Consider the following 20,359-nt stretch of genomic DNA (forward strand, 5'->3'; position numbering starts at 1 on the left):
TTGAACAACTGAACCAAGTGTGAGGGCACCCTTAGAATTTTACTCAAGTACTGTTCAAGTTCATTGGTTAGTACTGTTGCCCAGTGTCATCTGGGATCAGCTCCAGGGACAAGTGTGGCAAATATTTGATGTTTTATAAACAAAGATAATCGATGATAAAGGGAAATAAATAATCACTGGATGAATGAATAATTAAAATACTTGTACTACTATGTGTGTGTGTGTGTGTGTGTGTGTGTGTGTGTGTGTGTGTGTGTGTGTGTGTGTGTGTGTGTGAGAGTAGGATGCAAGGTCTGGACATGCCCACAGCTGTCAGATATCTCTCTGAGTCAGATGTTGCCTTGCAAGTTCTGGGAGCTGCATACATACAACACCAGTGTTATCACAGCGATGATGCCAAAAACCAGGTGACAGCAGCCTGCTCTTGATTATGTTTTTGGTTATATTTCCCTTGTTTCCTGTTTGTTACTATCTATTTATATATTTTATTGTCCATTTGTTTTTCATCTAGTCTTCCATTCATTCATCACCAGCACTTCCTGTGATGGTGTATGTATTTACAGGATATGATGTGTGTTCTTCCTGGTCCTCTCTCTTCAGATTCGTGTCCTGCATGGCGTTCCAGCTCTGGTTCAGCTGTTTTCCAGTGACAACCAAGCAGTGCAGCGCTATGCCACCGGTGCCACGCGGAACCTCATCTATGAGAACTCTGACAACAAAGTGGCGCTGGTGGATGCCGGTGGAGTGATGCATCTCGTCAGCATCCTGAGCCAACCCGATGAGGAGCTTCGAAAGACCATCACAGGTTTCTGCTTTCAGATTGGTTTGAACCCTGCCCATGAGCTCCACCATGCATCGATATTCCCCAGGCCATTATTCAATCACATTATCCAGTTGGTCTCAATCATTTTCATTTTGTGTATCACTGGTTTGAAGAAGTCAGTTAATCAGACACCAAAATAAAATCCTATCATGGCTGCAGGTGTCCTGTGGAACCTGTCCTCCAGAGACCACCTGAAGGAGAAGCTGTCCAAAGAAGCTTTACCAGAGTTGACAGATAAAGTGTTGATTCCTCTGTGTGGCAGCCTTCCACTCAGCCCGCCTGAGAAAGATATCTTCCTCAACACAACTGGCTGCCTCAGGTGAGTCAACCCATTGTGTACTTCCTAGCATTGGTTTTTATGTTCATAAGCATTTTAATGTTCAGTGGGTTAAACAGTGTCATCATACCAAAAGACTACTTGCTGATGAGTACAGATAAAGTGGGCAGGGATACCAGAAGATTTCTTTTCTCCTTTATTGCATGAGCAGGGGGAGGAGAGACATGAGTTTACGAGCAAACACTCTATAATATTCATTTCATTTCATATTCATATTCAACCTTTAACTATTTAACACTTATTTTATTAAAACATTACCACTTACAGCAACTTTAAATATAAAGCAGAGGCGCTTTAAATATGTAGTCCCCTAGTTTTTTCAGTTTACATAATATGAGCATGACAGGCTGAATTACACTTTGCGCAAGAAGTCAACAGACTTTTGTCACTGCAGCCATTTTGATATGATATGGCAGATAAACAGGTGTTACTATTCATATAAACCAAGGTTCTGTACTCTTTCGGTATGGAGCCTTGATTAACATGATGGGTAACACCTGTGTTTACCTACTAGTCCAGGTCACAATGTCTGCTGGGAAAAATGTATATAGAAATAACTTGTCATCCTAGTACCATATGGTATCATAAAGTACAATACAGTAGGTGTTTGCTTTTGACTTGTAGCCCACCTTCCATTTTCAGTTTGGGCCCTCCAAGGGAAAATGTCTGGGCACCCTTGCCTTAAACTAAAGTATCAGGCAAATAAAACGTTTGATCTGATGATGGCTTAAGTTTAAACATATTTCAGTTCATCCTGAGGGGAACATCAATCTCTGTACAACCCATCCAATAGTTATGGAGAGATGTCATCAGAACCAAAATATCAACCTGCTGGTGGCAAAAGAGGTAACGTCAGGGATAACCAAAGTCTTAAGAATTATAGTGTTGCTATAGAATTTCATAGCAATCCATCCAGTATTTGTTGACATAATTCAGTCTGGACCAAAGATCCGAAATGGCCAGCTGACATCATCATGTCAATAAACCTGCTGCTTACATGGCTAAAAAGGATTATTAAGTGAAACAACCATGAAAGAAACTAACATGTTCCTAGCCAATGTCAAGTCGTAGGATAAATGGCACTCAGGCTGACTAATAGTCGTGAAACCAGAAACTGCCATGCCTTCAACTTCACAGAGACCTGTCTCCACCACATTCTGAATCAAGCTGTTGCACTTAATGAGTGGGCCATGTTTAGCACAGAACTACAGCTACAGCAGAACAAGGAGAGGTGCACTCTGTGTGTACATCATTGATGGTTGCTCACAACCAGTAAACTTTGACGGACAGTGTTCACCTCATGCCGAACTGCTAAGATGTCGACCCTATTATCATTATCATCTGGTTGCTGCTGCTTGAATTCAGGCTGACACAAATTTAAAAAATGCATTAGCTGTATCATCAAGTGTATAAACAATGTTTTTTCTGTGCAGTAGGGCTGCTACTGGGGGGATTTCAGAGAGCTCCATAAAGTTTATGCTAAAATCTCTCAGCCATCAAAGTTTCTAGACAGACAGCTTTATTATGTTCTGACAAGTTAGTCCTGATTTAAATGTCTTAATCTGTGTGTTGCATAGGAACTTGAGCTCAGTAAATGAGAGGACGAGACAGAAAATGAGAGACATGCCAGGCCTGGTGGACTCTCTTGTGTCCTACATTCAACAAGAGGAGAGGCCGGATGACAAGGTAACTCTGACCAGCACTGTAATAACCTGTGGCACTTTCACACATTGTAAATGATTATTGGAAAATCACTATGGTCATTATGGCTGCAGGACTCCACACTGGCAGTCTTTTAAAAATGTCAGTAGCTATGAGGGCTAACCACCACAGCTGGAAATTAAAAGACTAAAAAGTCAGGATTACACTAAATGAAAGACTCCAAGCATCTTCTGACATTTAACAACAAGCCATGTTAGAGAATGAGGCATGGGTTTTTCTATACTTTTATTATTGTCAACATATCCCTTGAACCAAGACCAAAACCAACAGCGTGTCGTCAGCACTTTCTGACCTCCCCACCCTGTCCATTGGACTTACCATATTGATCAACCATGTAGGTGTCACATTGCAATAACAGCTTTCACCTACTTAATTTCCCACAACTTTGATTTCACAGTCTACTTGATCCAAATACTAAATGTCCTGACTTAAAACCATTGAGTAGTTTTGCTTAAATTATTGTGATATGAATAAAAGTGGAGAATGTAACTCATGAAACTGACATGACACATTCAGCTAGACAGATAACGTGAGAATAAATATGAATAATAATGTGAAGCTTCTATGTGAGTGGTTTGGACAGCGCTCTATGTCATAAGAAAGAGAAAAAAGATATAATGTTTGCTAATGTGGAAGCTTATGGAGTCTGTGTATTTTGACAACCTCTGTGTCCAAACTCTAAGTCAGTCTCAATTTTCACCTGAATATGCAGTGGAATGCATACACCGTACAGACTGACTCTCATAAGGGAAAGTAGCGCTGCAGCACTGGACAGAATTGCATAGAACAGTTATGAAAGGATTAGAATTTGGCCTGCTCTGTTTTAGCTGATACTAACCATTAAAATATGCCGGATTCACCCCAAGGACTGCTCTGTTGGATTAGGTCTGGACATCTCTAGTCCTCTACCGACGATGTGAATCTTAAAAAGCTCACAAATACATCATCAAAGATTTTTTCTAAAGGCTCAGAAGCTGTCTAAAATAGCCGGTCAGTGTAGTTTTATTAATATGTTACACAAACAGGAAGAAATATTTAGTGGCAGATTACTACACAGTTAAAGCTCTAGTGAGTATTTAAAGTGGCACAGTATATGTGGCACAAATCAAAATGAACTACAGTGTGTGCGTTCATGGTAAGGAAGGGAAGATGCCACCTAGTGCAACAGTGTGTTTTTGGTGAACAGTGGAGCAGTATGGCACAGAGAAACATTTATCACACTTTGACTACTTAGAAGGTTTTTTTGGTGTAAAGGCTTTTCATGAGATTTATTGTAAATGAATTAATAATTATTTGGGTGTTTTTTCTTCAGCTAGCGGTCACGCTGGTATTGCACTAATCACTAAGGAACATCAGCTTCTGACCCAGTTCAATACTTCATCTCTCAATGCTTCATACTTTCACTGGCTCATTATGACATTGGGAAACTGTTGTCCTGACATTCTTCCTCACTCATTGTGGTTTGGCACACTTCAACAGGCATCGCTTTGAGTTAGGAGCACTGTCAAGAAGCAACGGACCAACATTACTTAACAGCCACTTGGATGAAACTTTAACCAAGAAAATGAATGATTGTGCTGCTCGTTTTAAACATCAACATGAACCCATTCTGCACCTGACGGAGGCCATAGGGGGTGTCCTCAGTTTTAAGACTTAAAAATACATGGGGGCAGCTCTGGAGATGTTATATTTTATCTAAACTTTCCATCAAAATCTGATTCGGATGGCATGTTAATAGTGAAAAAAAAAAATCTGCTGTATGGTTTTTAAAGTTGCGGTGTTGAGTGAGGTGAATTTCAACCAGCAATGCTGCTTGTTGTTTTCAACATTAATACCATCCTCTGTAGTCTTCTGGCAGAACCACTTTTGGATTATTTTGCTTCAATCCTTATATTGATTCTCAGCGCATATACTAAATTAAAAACAAACAACCTAGCTAAGGGAAGAAGAAAAGTACCAAACAAATACCACACATATTTGTTTGGGCTCTTTTGGGTAAGTATTCACTAAAGATTGATGAATGATTGATATGATTTAAGTACAAGTACCAGATCAACTTTTCCCTATATCTGGCCATTCTGACAAGACAAGGACAAGGATTGAGTTCAAAGCTTTTGGTCGCTGTCAAAAGTAATATTCTCTTGTTACACTAGACGTTGGTGGACTCTTCATGTTTTGTTGTTTTGAAAATGGTTAAATGAGAAGCTTTTTAATTATTGTGTTAGCTGCATAGCTTCTATGGATGAATGGCTTTGGTCCAGAGTGAAATGTCTTAAGAACTATCAGATTCATTACCATGAAATTTCATAGAGACATTCAGTGTACCGTGGCAATGAATCCTAATCCTAATCGGTCAAAAGATTTCTTTAACCACGGATATATCTCACCATCTACCACATGGATTGGTTCAATTTTGTTAACAGACTTTCAGTGTTCCACACTACTGCGTGGAAATGTAAACCCAGTTAGGAATATCTGTGTTTAATTATGCTCCTTTTCCATTTGTTGATCCTAAATATTTTCAAGTGCTTAATTATTTGTTTGAGTTGAATAGCATATTAGCTTATTTTGTGCGTTTCTGTTTCTGGGGTCAGCTGAATTGAAGTCAAGACATTAATTATCACCACTTAAGTTGTTATGCATCAGTAAAATTGTAAAATCAGGTTTTGCTCTCAGAGGTTATTTGCTGTTAACAAGCTATTTCCTGTGGTCAAATTTTAATGTTGCCGGTGATCAAACAGTGAATACCCCTCCCTGAGCAATAGTAAATTAGTCCTGATGCAAGTGTGTGTGTTGCAATGTGTTGTGTTGCTTTTTTTTGTCAATATAAAAAAATTTCCTCATGATGTCAAGTTGGCTTGAGTATACAAACCAATAGTGCAAGCAGGAGGAAATGTCCTTAGTAACATTTTTAACATCAGATCACTCAGGTAAATTAGCTATTTACCACTTTCACTACGGATTGTCCACTTCCATCCTCCTCTTTTCACACCTCTATTTGTCTCCTCTCTCTCCGTCTTTCTTCATGCATAGGGTTTGGAAAATTGCTTGTGTGTGATGAGGAATCTGTCCTACCAGCTATACAGTGAGCTTCCCCCCTCAGTGCGACTACGTCTGGAGGGCCCAACGAGAGGCTCGGCCATCAAGGACAGTGAGGCCATCGGCTGCTTTACTCTCTATAGCAAAAAGGACACTGAGGTAAGATTCATCACCAGTTATTCAATCGTGTGCCCCAATACTGTGCGTCCTGCACACTGCCGAATTCAATCATATCCACACATATCTTTAAAAGCTGCGTTACTCAGCTTTTCATATTAATGGGTCAAATGACTGTGTGTTGTGAGAGAAGAGATCGCTCGAAGTGACAAACCCACAGAGAGAGTGTTTTAGTCTCTTTAGACTTTGTGGCCACAACTTTCCCATACTGTTTTCATTGTCTTGTGGTTTTATCAACCTTGAATTCATCAGCAGCAGAGAGCTGTTTTCAGTGAAAAAGCTGTAAAGGCCCACTTACCTGCCTAGCACTGAAGAACAGACATATAAAGTTCTAGACTGACTGACAGAAACATCATGCTAATCAAAGGCTAACATTGCTCTGTGTCTGCAAGATGTGTCAATAGGTGTCAATTTCTATTATGTTACTGTTACAACTTAATAAGTGATAATAGTTCAAAGTTTACAGCTTGTTTTGAGTCCTTAAGTGGCCAAAAAAGCCATTAACAATTATTTAAAAGTCTAATAAGGCCTGTAATAATCGAAATATTTGGTCTTAAAACACAAAATATAGAGTTACTGGCAGTTCGTGTAACCATAGATTTTGATTGAAATTGGTAGGAAAGGTTATATTGAGTGATATTAATGCAGAGTAGTCAAATAAAGACAAATCTGAAATTATGTTATTATTTATGTTAGTTTCCCTGAGATTGATTATTAGATTCTACCAAATGCATGTCTGCTGTTAGAGCTAGAGTTTGTATAATCAGAAACTTGTTGGATATTATGTCAGCTCCCCTGACATAGCCACACCCATTATATCCCTTTACGTGATGTATTTTGCAGCAATGCTCTCATTCACTTGACATGTGCTTGTGGCTATTTCTGCTGCATAGCATGAGGCCATGTGCTGGTGTCAGCCACTTATTATCTTTGCTGTATGTCACTATCACTTTGTTCTCATCCTTTTTTAGCCAAACGACATCTCTTGAGAAGCCCCAATATGCAATGCATTCCATCTGAATAGTGCTTGGGCAATAACATCCACTTATACATCTTAGTAAATGCTTCAAAGGTCCCATAATATATAAACTGCAATTTCCTTTTTTATCATAATGTCTGGGTGCTGTAAATAATGTGAAAGTATCAAAAAGTTAAATCCACAGCGAAATGCACACAGCCCGCATTCAGAAATTCTCTTTAAACAAGCCAACAAGACTTTTGTTAAGTTGTCATGTTCCAACTATACTGTCTCGCCCTCAGCCACTCCCTTAGCACAGCTGTGTTCGCAAAAACACAGGCAGAGATCGGGGCAGAAACAGGTGGCCAGTACCGGTTAGGGCTTGTGAGAGCTAACTAATCAGAGTAGACCGGGCCTTTCAGAGATAGGCACTAAAACAAAGTATTTAGTCAGAGGGTAGATAGAGATTTGAGAAAAATGTGCTTTTTCAAATTAAAGCATTTCAACACTTTCCAGTAAACACTCAAAATACAGTGAATGCATGATCCTGAAAATAAGCATAATATGCTTTACGTCAAATCACTGGTATTGAGCAGGTCAGAATTCACTCAGGTATCTCAGTGATAGTCATATAATAAGTGGCTTAGCAGATAGAAACCATAGAAGTGTCCACAGGTCCACAGGGAGGCTCAGTTTCCAACACAACAAACAGTCAGCAGATCATGTTACTCATTTCAATAGCAATGGAGTGTAATGGAGAGTAAACATCAGGCCCACTGTTACATGTATGTCCCTATAGTCACCCTGGGAGTGAGGAGAAAGGGACCTGTTACACTATGTATGGCCTGGTTTTCTATTTCTTAGATTATTAGCCAGGTTACAGGGAGGGTGAATACGGAGGAGTTTTTCACCAGCAACATTTATGGTTTCATGCTAGAGAGACCCATTGTTTGAGGAAAATATTAAGAATTTTGAAGGGTGAATCTGACACCAGTATTCTGCATATTCGCTGTGAAAGAACAAAGAGTGGGCAAAAAAAAGTAGAGAAAGGGGTGAATCCATCCGGATGGGTTATAAATATTCTGCCTATTCTCCCCATTACCTTAAAAACCTCGGTATAGGACACACAGATGCACACTCCCCATAACATAATACTGATACCAGAAAAGTGATATAAACTACAAATACATAAATAAATTGAAATGTTCTCTCTCTTTGACCTCCTCTACGGCAGCGCAACCAGAATCTTTCCATACTGTCTGAGGTGTCGCGACAGCCTAAGGGGGCCGAGTGGTTGTGGCACCCTAAGGTAGTGGCGCTATACAAGGTTGTTTTGCAAAACAGCGATAGCAACTCCACCAGTCGCGAGGCTGCCATAGGAGCCCTGCAAAATATCACTGCAGGAGATGCCAGGGTAAGAACTCACACACCGTAGAATAATTAACTATCCATGCGTATTTATGTTCCAAAATGAACTGTGACTTATTTTTTTGTTGCTTTGGGATTGAATTCTGGAGCAAGAAAATCCCACAATAGCACACAATCAAGAGAACATACCTCATGTGATCTCTGCCCCTCTCTACCAGTGGGCATCAGTGCTGAGTGGTGTGGTGGTGGAGCAGGAGAGGATGCTGCCCATCCTGCTGGATCTCTTAGACAGCAACAGTGAAATGGAGCTGAGGCCTCTGACTGGCCTGCTGAGAAATCTGACCAGACACTTTTCCAACAAAGACCACATGGGTAAGATTCAGACCGGGATTTCTGTTGTTCCAGTCTTCTTTGGGCAGGAAACCCTGTGTGTTGTATCATATTTTAAGTCATACAAAGAGGTGCAGCTTTCAAAGTTCAGAGCATTCATTGAAAAACTTTACTGTAAGAGAACTATCCTTGCTCTTTGTCCTTTTTAGCTAAGAACATGGTTAGAGTCCTGGTGTCTAAGCTGCCCAACGATGGCCTTCAGAAAACACCATCAAGTGAGGTGGTGGTCAACATCTGTGGAGCCCTCAATCATCTGGTCACCTGCAGTTCCTTGGCAGCCCGTGACATCTTGTTCTTCAATGGCCTGCCAAAACTGATGGCCATCAAGACATCCCATGATAACAGGTAGAACTGACTTGCCTCTAATAATACTGTAATAATATCAATTTTGTGCAGTGAAAGACGAAGCTGCTTAGCAATAATGTTCAATCAAAGGCCCAAGTTGGATTATTGTTATTTTAGAAAACATGGTTGTACAATTAAATGTAAGTTGTAGCCCATTCATGCTACATATATACACACAACATATCTACAAATATTCAAATTAAAATAGAATAAGATAAAATTAAGTTATTAAGACTAGACACTTCAGACTTTCTAGGTACAGGGACAATGGTGGCTGTCTTGAGGCACTTGGGAACAGGTTCCGTTGAGAGTTAGATGTTAAAATGTAAGTAATTATATCAATCACCTGATTGGCACATGTTTTTAGTATATGTGCAATAGCTTGTACAGAGATGATGTGATGTAGCCAGGTCTCTCAAAAATGTGGGCACAGGAGTTTCTTATTTCCTGTTGGCGAGTTATTCATTGATTTTATTTTTTTGCAATCAGAAATTAGCCATGTGTTGGCTGGGTAGTGGAGTAGCTTTAGGCTTAGGGTCCAATACTGGGTAAGTTAGCTCTTATCCGGGCTCTCTTCCCTTCTTGGGGTGCTTACACTGCTTGGGAAGTTTTTTGGTTTGGCAGGATGGTTAGATGTCATAAGCACTCAATCCAATCTATGCACTTCATCTTCTATATTGATGGGGATTTTGTCTATGTGTTCTGTCATAGATAATACATGCTTTGTTTAATAAAAACAAAATAACAAATAGAAACAAAAATGCGGCTAAGTTTGCTACTGCCTGCCACATTTGCATGCGCAGCTATCCCTATGCTAAATCGATAAAAACTGTGTTATTGCAACAGTGCTTTTCATCATTGTCCTTATAATTGGGACATATTTTTTAGGTCCTCCTATCTTTCAGTTATGCCGTGACTGTGATCTCTCATTGACCTATGTTTCCTGTTTATGACTGTACATATGTTTATAATTGGGTTTCTCATCTCTGTTTATACTGTGGTATTTCCTCTTGTTAATCCTCCTTATTTTCTGTCTTTGTCTGTCTTTGTCTGTCTGTCTTTGTGTCTTGGTTTAGCGGGGGGAGTTTAAAAGCTGCCAGAGCGGCCTCAACTGTCCTCTGCAACATGTTCCAGTACAGCAAACTGCACAGAGACTACAAACTGGTGAGACCCACTACTGCTGATTCCAAGAGCAATGGACATGCAAAATTATTCAGATATTGTATTTACAGTACACTGCAGCAAATTCATAGCAAGTCACCATGAACCACCTAGAGATCCACATAGATAAGCAATAACAAGCACTTAAAATCTCGGTTAAAGCCAAAAGACAAACACAAAAACAATAAGGGCTATTGTTGATTAATGAGTCATTTTTTTGTCTTTAATTGACTGATTATTCTATAAAATGTCAGCTAATAGTGCACTTGATTATTTGAGAATTCATAGACTAACTTTGACAAAATAACTGATGAAGTGATGTCATTTGATATCCAAAAGGTCAAAGGTGAAGTGACAACAGAACACTCTGTTAAACACTTTTCTGCCCACTATTTAACACCATTACCCAGCAACAAAGGGGAGATTGTGACCATATTTCACATTTGCTCAGATCATGAAGTAGTGACACTAATGTTGGGTGTCCCTTGAATCTATTCTGTATGTAGAGATCTTCTGTGCTGCTGTTGAAGAAGTGCGTGATGCATCCACATTGTACAATTTGTAGCTTCCTTGCAGCAACATCCATATTTAGAGCACTGTAGTCCACCAAAAGCATTAATTCTGTTGATTTTGAGTTTCAGGTGATTGTTATTGCACCATGTAATCGAGCTCTCTGTCCTTCTTAACATTAGCTTTCATTTGTAATCCAGTAACATAGTTTACTGTCTCCTTGAGTAAAACCATCTGGGTTTTAACATCATTGCATCTTAGAGCATTTATCCTTCAACAGACATTACAATGCTTATAATATATATTATATTTTCATAATATTATATATATATATATTATATTTTCATAAATTCTATTCATTTATTATTTAAAAGACAATTATCGTACATTAAAAAATAATCCCGTTTGGGGTGCCGTTTAGCTCAGTTGGTAGAGCGCGAGTCCCATGTGCTGAGGCTCTGCAGCGGACCCGGGTTCGACTTTGCTGCATGCCACTCCCCCTCTCTCTCTCCCTGTTTCCCGTCATATCTCCAGCTGTACTATCAATAAAACCATAAAAAGGCCAAAAAAATACTTTGGGGAAAAAAAATAATAATAATTATCCCATTTGAATGGGAATAATTTTGGGAAGTCTAGTGATGTTTTCAGATAGGTTCCAACTAATTCAATCAATATATGAACCCATCTGCTATAATAAACACCAATGATGTTATATCAGCCAAGATTAGGGTATGATGCTCTTGACAGGGCTGTCCACTTAGCCCTTTCCTTTTTCCCTTATCACTAGAGCCCCTTTGCTCAGGCTATTGGTCTTCATCCAACTATCCACTTATTCTTTAATGTTGTATGTTGGCAACATATTGTTGTATGTCATGAAAAGCTCCCATCTGTATAACTCACGTATTAGTCACCTTTGAACAATGTGGCTCTCTATCCAGCTGTAAAATTAACTGGACAAAATCAGCATTATACTGTATTCATACACAGTAGACATATCTCACTCAAAGGAAAAGCTATCTCATAAAACCGTTATCATCCTCCCATTACTGCTCCCAAAAAGTTGCTGGCCTTGCCCTGGAAACTACCACATAAAGACACAAAGGGCTCTATCTTAACGATCTCAAACGCAAGTATCAAACGCAAAGCGCAAGTAGTTTTGTGGGCGGATCTCAGGCGCTGTTGCTATTATGCCGGCGGGATAAATGACTCTTGCGCCCGACGCAAATCTAAAATGGGTTGGTCTGAAGTAGCTACATCAGTCATAGGTGTGGTTTGGGCGTAACGTGCAATAAACCAATCAGAGCGTCATCTCACATTCCCTTTAAGAGCAGGCGCGCTTGTTTCATGGCGCATTGCTATTATAATGGCGCATTTGCCAGGCGCACGCCAGGAGCGGTTCACAGCCGAGGAGACCGACGTTCTCGTCAGGGCTGTAAAAGACCGAGAAGTGGCCTTGTATGAGGATGGGAGAAATCCATCCAAATTAGCTTTGGTTAAACGGGCGTGGGAGGAAATTGCCACAATTGTTTCTAAGGCTGGCATCCCCACGACATTGCACCGGGCCTCGGGAGCAGTGCGCACGGGCCGAGCAGTGCGCAACGGCCAGCTGAGGAGGGAGCAGCGCAAACACCAAGGTGCAGATGATCCAGACCCACTACACGCCGTGGCAGCATTGTCAGACCGGACCGCACTGTCCGGGATGTGGCAAGGTATTAATGCCCGTCTTGACCGGGTGGCGATGTTGCTGCGGCCTCTCAGGTGCATCGCCTCAAGTCTCCAAATGCACCACCTGCTCCTGTTGTGCCCCTTCCTCCTTCCTCCTCCTCCCCAACTCCATCTCCGTCCACCCGCTCCAGCAGGAGCACATCGCGCATTGCCACTCCCGGACCCTCACGGCTACGGCGGGCACGTCGCATATCATAGGTAAAACGTATTTGTTCTTCTGTTTAAATCTTTTCAGCTTTTTTTGTATGGTTTGCAAAATCGGGAACTGCCTCCTTGTAGATGAGAGAAGCAAAGTGTATGCAGGTTGAGCACACACTACATTATGGCCAAGCATGCGCCCTTAAAATAGCATCTGAATAAGCGCCACTGACTTTAGACTAGGTTTTCCCTGGTCTGTGGCGGAAGTGTTTTCTGAAACAGCAAAATAGCACCAGTGAACGTTTGCGCCGGAACACGCCTCCTCTTTTCGCTGAACCGCCCCCGGAGCGCAAATTCATTCCCTAATTTAAGGACGCGCGTCTGCGGAGGGAAAATTCCAATGTGCGCTGAATGCAAAATAGGAATTACACAAGCGCCAATGTACAAAGTCAATTGCGCTGAGTGCAAGATAGAGCCCAAAAGCTCATTTGACCAATACTCACGTTCACATAACCAATATGGAGTTATCAGTCGGAAGAATGCATTGAGCCAGAGCTGGTACTATCTCAATATGACAAACTATGGCAGATAAAATCAAGGAATTGCAGTCATTCTTTTATTGGTATTAAATTGTTCATTTCGGTATATTGTAATTGTTGCGTGGAGATCTTTATAAGCATTAGGTGAGGACGCCTGGTATGGTTTTGTTGTATTTCACATTGTTAAATACAATTTTTTCAATTAAAGGTTAATTACCAAAAACGTCTTGGTGTTAAGGGGAAACATATCAATGTGGGATCAGACCCAACAGTGGCGCACTCCCTCAAGCATAGTGGTTCTGCAGTTATTCCAGTTGTTCCACCGTTAGTTGGGAATAGCAAATAGTGAAAACAATGCCTCTTCCTGTTTCGGGCTGTGCAGGGGCAGACGCATTTCCTTTGTGTCATTATTCCACCTTAGTTTTTATGGGAAAAAATTCAGCCCAGCAGCAGACCAAGTAAAGCGGGGTTTATAGAACAAATCTAATCTTGGATGGTGTTTTTTTTCTGCAGCCAGAACACTGTGCAGTTGGTACTTCACAATGATAAGTTAAAACACAAAGGTTGTCTATTGCGTGTATATAATGATCTATTATATTGACTTCAGTACAAATATTGTAATTTCGAACATATTCGCCTTGGATGATGGTTGTTTTGTAAAATGGGTATTACAGTATTACTGATTGAAAACTCTGATCACTCCCCCAGATTTACTATTGTCTTATTGTGCAGTGGGACAATACAATTTGCAGTACTTAATGGCCTTTAAAAACTGTGACGAGCAGGCCTACATTTAAGAGGCAGAACCAAAACAACATCGCACTGTTATATGGTATTTTTCATAGCTACAATGTTTATGAAGACACAAGCCTAAAGTTAAAATGTAGAGCAGAATGTGTGGGTGTGGATAATCTGCACCAGATGACACATATGTGGGAGGGTGGGGGTTAACCCACATGACCCCCACTCCTCTCTTCCTATTGGTTCACTTCTCCCTCCTTCACTCTGTTCTAAAAGCCTGTATCTTGTTAGCCTCTGGTCATGCCTTATCTTGGAAGCCTGCAAATGCAAATATTTTCTCTAGCTGATAGCAATTAGAACTGTAGAGTAACTAAAGTTCTTGTCTGGGGTTGGGTTGGCTCAATATCTGTCATGGCACACATATGGAACTCAGTGGTGATGCAGTTTTTACTCTTAATATTCTGTGATGACAGTCATGGAGTCAGGGCTACTTGAAAGTGAGATGTTCTTTATTGGGTTCCTAACATAAGGTACACATTTGACAGAGATGCAGCAGTTTTTCATTCACAATATTTGAGATTATATAAACTGATTTTTAGCCACTCTGAGGCAGCACAACAAGCTGTCAACAGAACTCAACTCAATAATCACATTTTTCAAGTTAGTAGGACAAATGAACATGTACACATCCAGAAGATACATAACCGTTCATTTTGTGTGTGCACCTGATGAAGTTCAATACACTCTTTTTTAGCCATGTTTTGATCTCCACCAAATTCTGAGAAACATATCCTGCTAAATAGCAGCTAAATATTCACCAGCTAGTTGTTAACATTGTCTGTTATTTGGTGCTGGGTAGGTAGTGTGCAACAGGTTTTTAAAGTCACAGTTAAACAGCAGTTAGATCAATGTTCAGATTGTTATGAAGGAGTACTTTGAAATTTTAGTCTGAGATCTTTATTTGACTACAGTTTGGCATTTACCAAGAGATAACACTTTGCAGTAAAGTACATAAAAAAACAAGCACACGTGATCAGAACTTGGGCAATGTCTTATTTATTTTCAGTGTGTCTTTAAGTTTCAGTTTTGCTGAACACAGCTGCCGGGAAACAACACACAGTAGATGAGAGCTGTGGAGCTGTGAGAGTGAACTCCGACAGAAAGGTTGTATTCAGACAAATCAGGTGTTGTAACAATGAGTGCAGGGTCGTGCGGCAGTGTGGGAGGATACAACTGGGAAGGATTGTTCTTCCAGAGAAGGATGTTGCAGTGTATTGTTGCTTTCCCCACAACTCTGCTTGATAAGGAACAGTTTAGTTAAGGAAAAAGTTAAGTCCACAGGCGATTCTAAATTAGTGGGAATTTTTGAACTCGGGAGTGAACTGAAAAATCGGACAAAAAAACTACTACAAGTTGGTTTGTCCAAGTTTATGAAGTTGATAAAGATCTAAAGTGAGCAGCTTACAGGATTACAGCAGTCTGGGCATGAACAAGAGAAGTAGCTCCTTTTATAGAAGGATGTTTTACCAATCTGCTGTGGAATGCCACACTGATTATGTTAGATTGAATGGTCTTCCTGTAATAACTGCTGTAGGGGTTTGTAGTTTTAAGTGGAAATAACAAGAATAAAAGACAAAATTTTAAAATTCAATTACATAAGTATAGAGTTGTAACAAACCTAAATTCCTTGATTTAACTAACTCCTTCTCTCCAATATCTTGTGAGGATCCCTGCTTCATCTACTGAATACTCTACTTATGTCTATCATAGCCCTTATCTGGCCTTGCTGTGTTTTAGTTTCTTAGCGACTGCTCTCAGCTGGAATGCAAAGAATCTGGCTGAGATATTTTGGGTTTGTCTCTTTTGTGCCTTCTGGGATGAATAAAAGAAGAGTTTGGTTAGGTGGACTTGGCAGTTCCTGAACACTGTTATGTTCCTCCTGTTTATTGTCTCCTACCCTCCACACACACACACAGACAGAGACACACACAGACAGAGACACACACAAGCCACAGCGAAAGTGAACCTGACTCAGCAAACAAAAGTGATGTGTTTATCTGACTGCTGGGTGGCCATGGTGAAGTTATTACATTTCATAGATAACCCGCTGTGATCTCCTCAGCCCAATCTCATGCAGTTCACACAACACTCTGTCAACTGGCTGTCTTCATCAGTCACAGTACAAACAAACTGGTCTGAAACAAAATATCTGGAAACATTTCCCCTGCACTCTATCAGCCTCTTTTACTGCAGCAGACAGCTCATCAGTTTGATAAACTCTCTGTAGTACATACAGAGCACCAAAACAGCTAACAGCAAGTAAACAAATAGCCGGTTAAGAAAGTGGAGCATTTATCAGCTATAGAGCCAGATATTACCATTTTTTCAATTCTCATTAAAATGTCTCAAGCAACTAGACCTTTGATATATATTCTGTTGAGCTGTTTACTTGAATCATTCTAAATGTTCCTCATGATGTTCAAACCAAGAAAAATCAATAGGTTTACTAAAGAACAGTGCTTTTCATTCATAACATCACTATCATAATCATCTAAAATGTGGATAAAAACTTTAAAACATTACCTCATCCATCAGATAGACTTTCATCAGCAATATTGGTTAAACATTATCTACATCACTAGTTTTCAACAGACTCCAGCTGATAAAAACTCATGTGCACGTGAAAAGCACATACAAGACAGTAAGTCAAACTGGGAAGTTAGTAAGGTACGATCTTGACAGGACAAGCTGAGTATAAATGTTTAGCCCAAACACTGCATATCTTTTTGGGAAGCATGTTTATCTTGACATTGTTTGTAATTATTTGCATTGTTTTTTTGTTTTTTTAATGTGTTTCAGAAAGGGTTTACCAGACGAGACTTCACAGATATCACCATCTAGACTGCAGCACGTGATGTGATTCAGGATCAGGGTTGCTGTGAGGAGAAGACGACGAACAGAAGAAGGATTTAATGAGCAGATTAACTGTGATGGACCTACAGGGGCGAAGTGGACTGGGGCCAATGGATAGACTTAAAGTTTGCCCTCTTTGTGGTGGTTGTGTTTAACTTGGCTTAGTTTAAAGCAGAAAGGCTGTAACAACCGGCGCTCAATGGTGCTCACATACTGTGGACTTCACCCCCAAACTACCACGTGCTGTCTGTGTGTGTCTGTGTGTTGCATCTGACTGATAGTGTTATTTGACACTAACAAAGATTATTTTGGACTGGTGTTGCAAATATCTAATACATGATGCCTTCCCTAGATACACAACTAGATTGTGGCCCAAAGTATGTGAGTTGATCAAAATGTGTAGGCCGTCAGCCCCTTTCCTCTGCCTCATTTAAACTGATGGCATGATCTGTGCTTGAAAAGGTGGCACTGAGAGGGAGCAAGTTAAAAGCAGGAAAGTCCTGCAGGGAAGTGCAACTTAATGCTGCAAAATTACAGTTTTTCTTTTACAAGTAAGAAAAGCTTTTTTTAAGAAACAACAACAAACATGGACTGCCCCCTCAGAATGTAGTTATCACTGTTATCCTTCCCAACTATATATGTTTTTAAAAAACAAACAAAAGAAAATGGCATCAACAAATAATCATTCTTTGTAGGACAGAGGTGTATACATAGAAATAATGTAGAAAATGCAAGGCTGGATATTCTCTTCCATCAGATGGAAGGAGCTCCAGATACTCAGAGCTACCAGAGCTTCATGAGGAGCAACACAAGTCCAGTCAGAGGTCTGAGGAAACGCCAGGTACCTAACAGCCCAAAAATGATACATATGAATACTTCTGTCTGTAGTATTGAACTCTTTTAACTGAAGACAATTGTTGCTGTTTTGTTTTTGTCTTTTCAAGCAATTTTTGTGTGTAGTATTAAAACTAAAAGATATTCTAGTAACATAAGTTGTACGTGGTCAGTTATGATTCCAGGCCTGAATTATTATCCCAGTGCTGCCATGACTTTGGTGATGATCAGATGCGTGTTTGTGTTTAGTGCTAATTAGCTAATCTTAGCATACTAAAATGCTAAACTGAGATGATGAACATGGTAAACATGGTAAACTTTATCTGCCAAATTTGAGCATACAGCTCAAAGCACCACTGTAAGCAGGCACAGCCTCACAAAGTAGCATGTGTGGCTGTTTTTAGTGTTGTTAAGATGCAAATTATTTCGTGTTTTTCTTTCAGATGTTGATCATGAAGGACAAGAAATATGTCTACGAATAGGAAGCTGTTTGTAGCAGCTCCAGATTTAATATAGGTTTTGATATAAACAATTTGTATTCACTTTATTCGTATTGCATTTGTTTATCTGTCTATTTTTTATATGTAGCTGTCCTGGGAAATTTTAGCATTTAATCTTCACTTTGATAAAAGAAGGAAACTGAGAAAACAGCATGGGAGGCCTCCATGCCAGTCTTAAGAAAAGAGCATCAACCACAAAAACATACTTCACTAAAACGTCAAATTACTGTCCAGACAGCCTTTCACCATTTGAACCGAGTCAAGAGCTGTGCTAAATGTATAAAATAAAAGATAAAGCAAAAAAAAACACAGATTCAGAAGTATGAAGCTATGCACAGAATATAACACAAATCAACCAAAAAGTGCAGTTGACCTGTCTTAACAAAATATTATCTGGTGCTCACAATCAAACCTTGAGCATTAAAATGCACTGTATGTTCAGCAGAATATGATCAAAGAGTGGAGAAAGTAGTATGTTATTTTAGAGACAAATCAGATACTCCTACTCTGTACTATATAATAATCTGCTCAAAAATAAAGACAAAATGATTAAAGCCTGAAGCCTCACAATGTCTTAACAGTGCAGTAGGACAGACAGTGTGGGTAAACAGAGTTAAAGCACAGATGACAGAGGGGATACTACTGTGGAGGACTCAAGAGTAAACGAGGGGATTTCTCAGGAAGGATGTGCGGGGGAGAGCGCAGCAACCTCCAGACCTGGAGCTTATCTGATAGAGGATGGAGGAAGGGAGGGCCTGACTGGGGAATGAAAGGCCTCTGGATCAGCACTGGGAGAAACTGGAGCGAGGGTCTTTGACACAAAGACCAGCCACCCTTGAACAAGAGAATGAGTTATATAAGGCAGAAAGATCTCCATGTGCAGTTATTTTCATCAACTTTCAGGTCCATTCTCTTCCACTCAGTTTACAGATCATCAACCTATTAAGTTGCACACGGGAGATGTGGACAGAGAGAACAGCATCATTATTTATAGACTGTGCAGTTGTTTCAAATGTGTGTTTTCTTTCCCTCATGAATTGTTACCTGTGTGTCCATTTTTGTAGTCCACACATGCCAGCTAGTTTACCGGTCATATGCTGCTGTTACTCACCACCACATCGTCACCACCACCCACAGAGAGTGTTGTGTTACAGCTTATTCTGCCCCCACCAATTGAATCACTGCTGCTTTAAACTGAGTGTGTATGGAGGTACGAAGATTATAATAATCATGGTAAACATTAGAATTGTTACTAATTATCCGACAGCAACTTTTTTTTAAAGGGACTAGGACATTTTTTTCCCACAGAAGATGGACAAAGAGTTGTGATGTACTTGATTTGAGCCTTTGCCTTTTCAGCCTCCTCATACTTCTGTCCCCCTACACTCCAGTCAAACAGTGAACTTTTTTATTACACCACATCTATCTGAGAGCTGAAGTTCTAAGTGTAGGCGTCAGATAAATGTAGTGTTTTATACAAAATGTCTGACCTTTCTCTCAGGTCATTTTCTGTAAGTGGCAGTTTGATGTGAACGTAATTCTACTTTTTGTTTGAAACCATATATACAAGCAGTAACCTATCAGCAGGCTGTTTTGCAGGGATACAATCAGCAGTGGGCTGGCTGTGATACTAAGATATACGGTAAATGTCAGGTACTGATTGTGGAGTAAGCCTCGGTGGCTACGACCCACTCTCCCCTCAGGGAGCTTCAAAGTTTCATCCACTGTAATCACAGGGGTCACAGATGAGCCAGTGGATTAGTCTCTTCCCTCCAATCTAACAAACCTCAGCCTGAGCATTCCTGACCTCGGCCACAGAGTTTTGGAGGGTGGATGAGATGGATGCTGCTCAGTTGGATCTTTCCTGCCCTCTTGTGGCAGTGCAACTGACCAGTCCAGGATATCGCACAACGCCGTCTCTGAGGTTCTCGATTTTGAGCTATTTCACCCAGTGTAAACATCCAAGAGCAATCACTTAATTATTGGATGGTACATGTAGACAGTAAATAATTGAAACAGTCGTACAGTGTGTAAAAATGTTTACATTTTTATTACCTTTGAAGTTACTTTCAAAGTAGTTACACAACTGCTCAGAAGTTATAAACTTTAATAACTAACTACTATAAATAAACTATTAAC

The 20,359-nt window shown here is 40.1% G+C and overlaps 1 protein-coding gene across 2 annotated transcripts in view; it reads left to right on the forward strand.

Moving 5' to 3' along the window:
• LOC115579851 (plakophilin-3-like) overlaps positions 1 to 18,774 on the forward strand; it is a 33,941-nt gene extending 15,167 nt beyond the window's left edge. For both annotated transcript variants that reach the window (XM_030413548.1, XM_030413549.1), the window contains 10 exons: positions 284 to 407; positions 601 to 805; positions 983 to 1,142; positions 2,738 to 2,846; positions 5,916 to 6,080; positions 8,291 to 8,470; positions 8,643 to 8,796; positions 8,964 to 9,159; positions 10,236 to 10,323; positions 16,833 to 18,774. In XM_030413548.1, the coding sequence (XP_030269408.1) occupies positions 284 to 407; positions 601 to 805; positions 983 to 1,142; positions 2,738 to 2,846; positions 5,916 to 6,080; positions 8,291 to 8,470; positions 8,643 to 8,796; positions 8,964 to 9,159; positions 10,236 to 10,323; positions 16,833 to 16,874 (1,423 nt within the window). In that variant the 3' untranslated portion in view covers positions 16,875 to 18,774. The remainder of the gene's footprint in view (positions 1 to 283; positions 408 to 600; positions 806 to 982; positions 1,143 to 2,737; positions 2,847 to 5,915; positions 6,081 to 8,290; positions 8,471 to 8,642; positions 8,797 to 8,963; positions 9,160 to 10,235; positions 10,324 to 16,832) is intronic.
• The last annotated feature ends 1,585 nt before the right edge of the window (positions 18,775 to 20,359 follow it).

This window comes from Sparus aurata, chromosome 4 (assembly GCF_900880675.1).
Source record: "Sparus aurata chromosome 4, fSpaAur1.1, whole genome shotgun sequence".
NCBI lineage: Eukaryota > Metazoa > Chordata > Actinopteri > Spariformes > Sparidae > Sparus > Sparus aurata.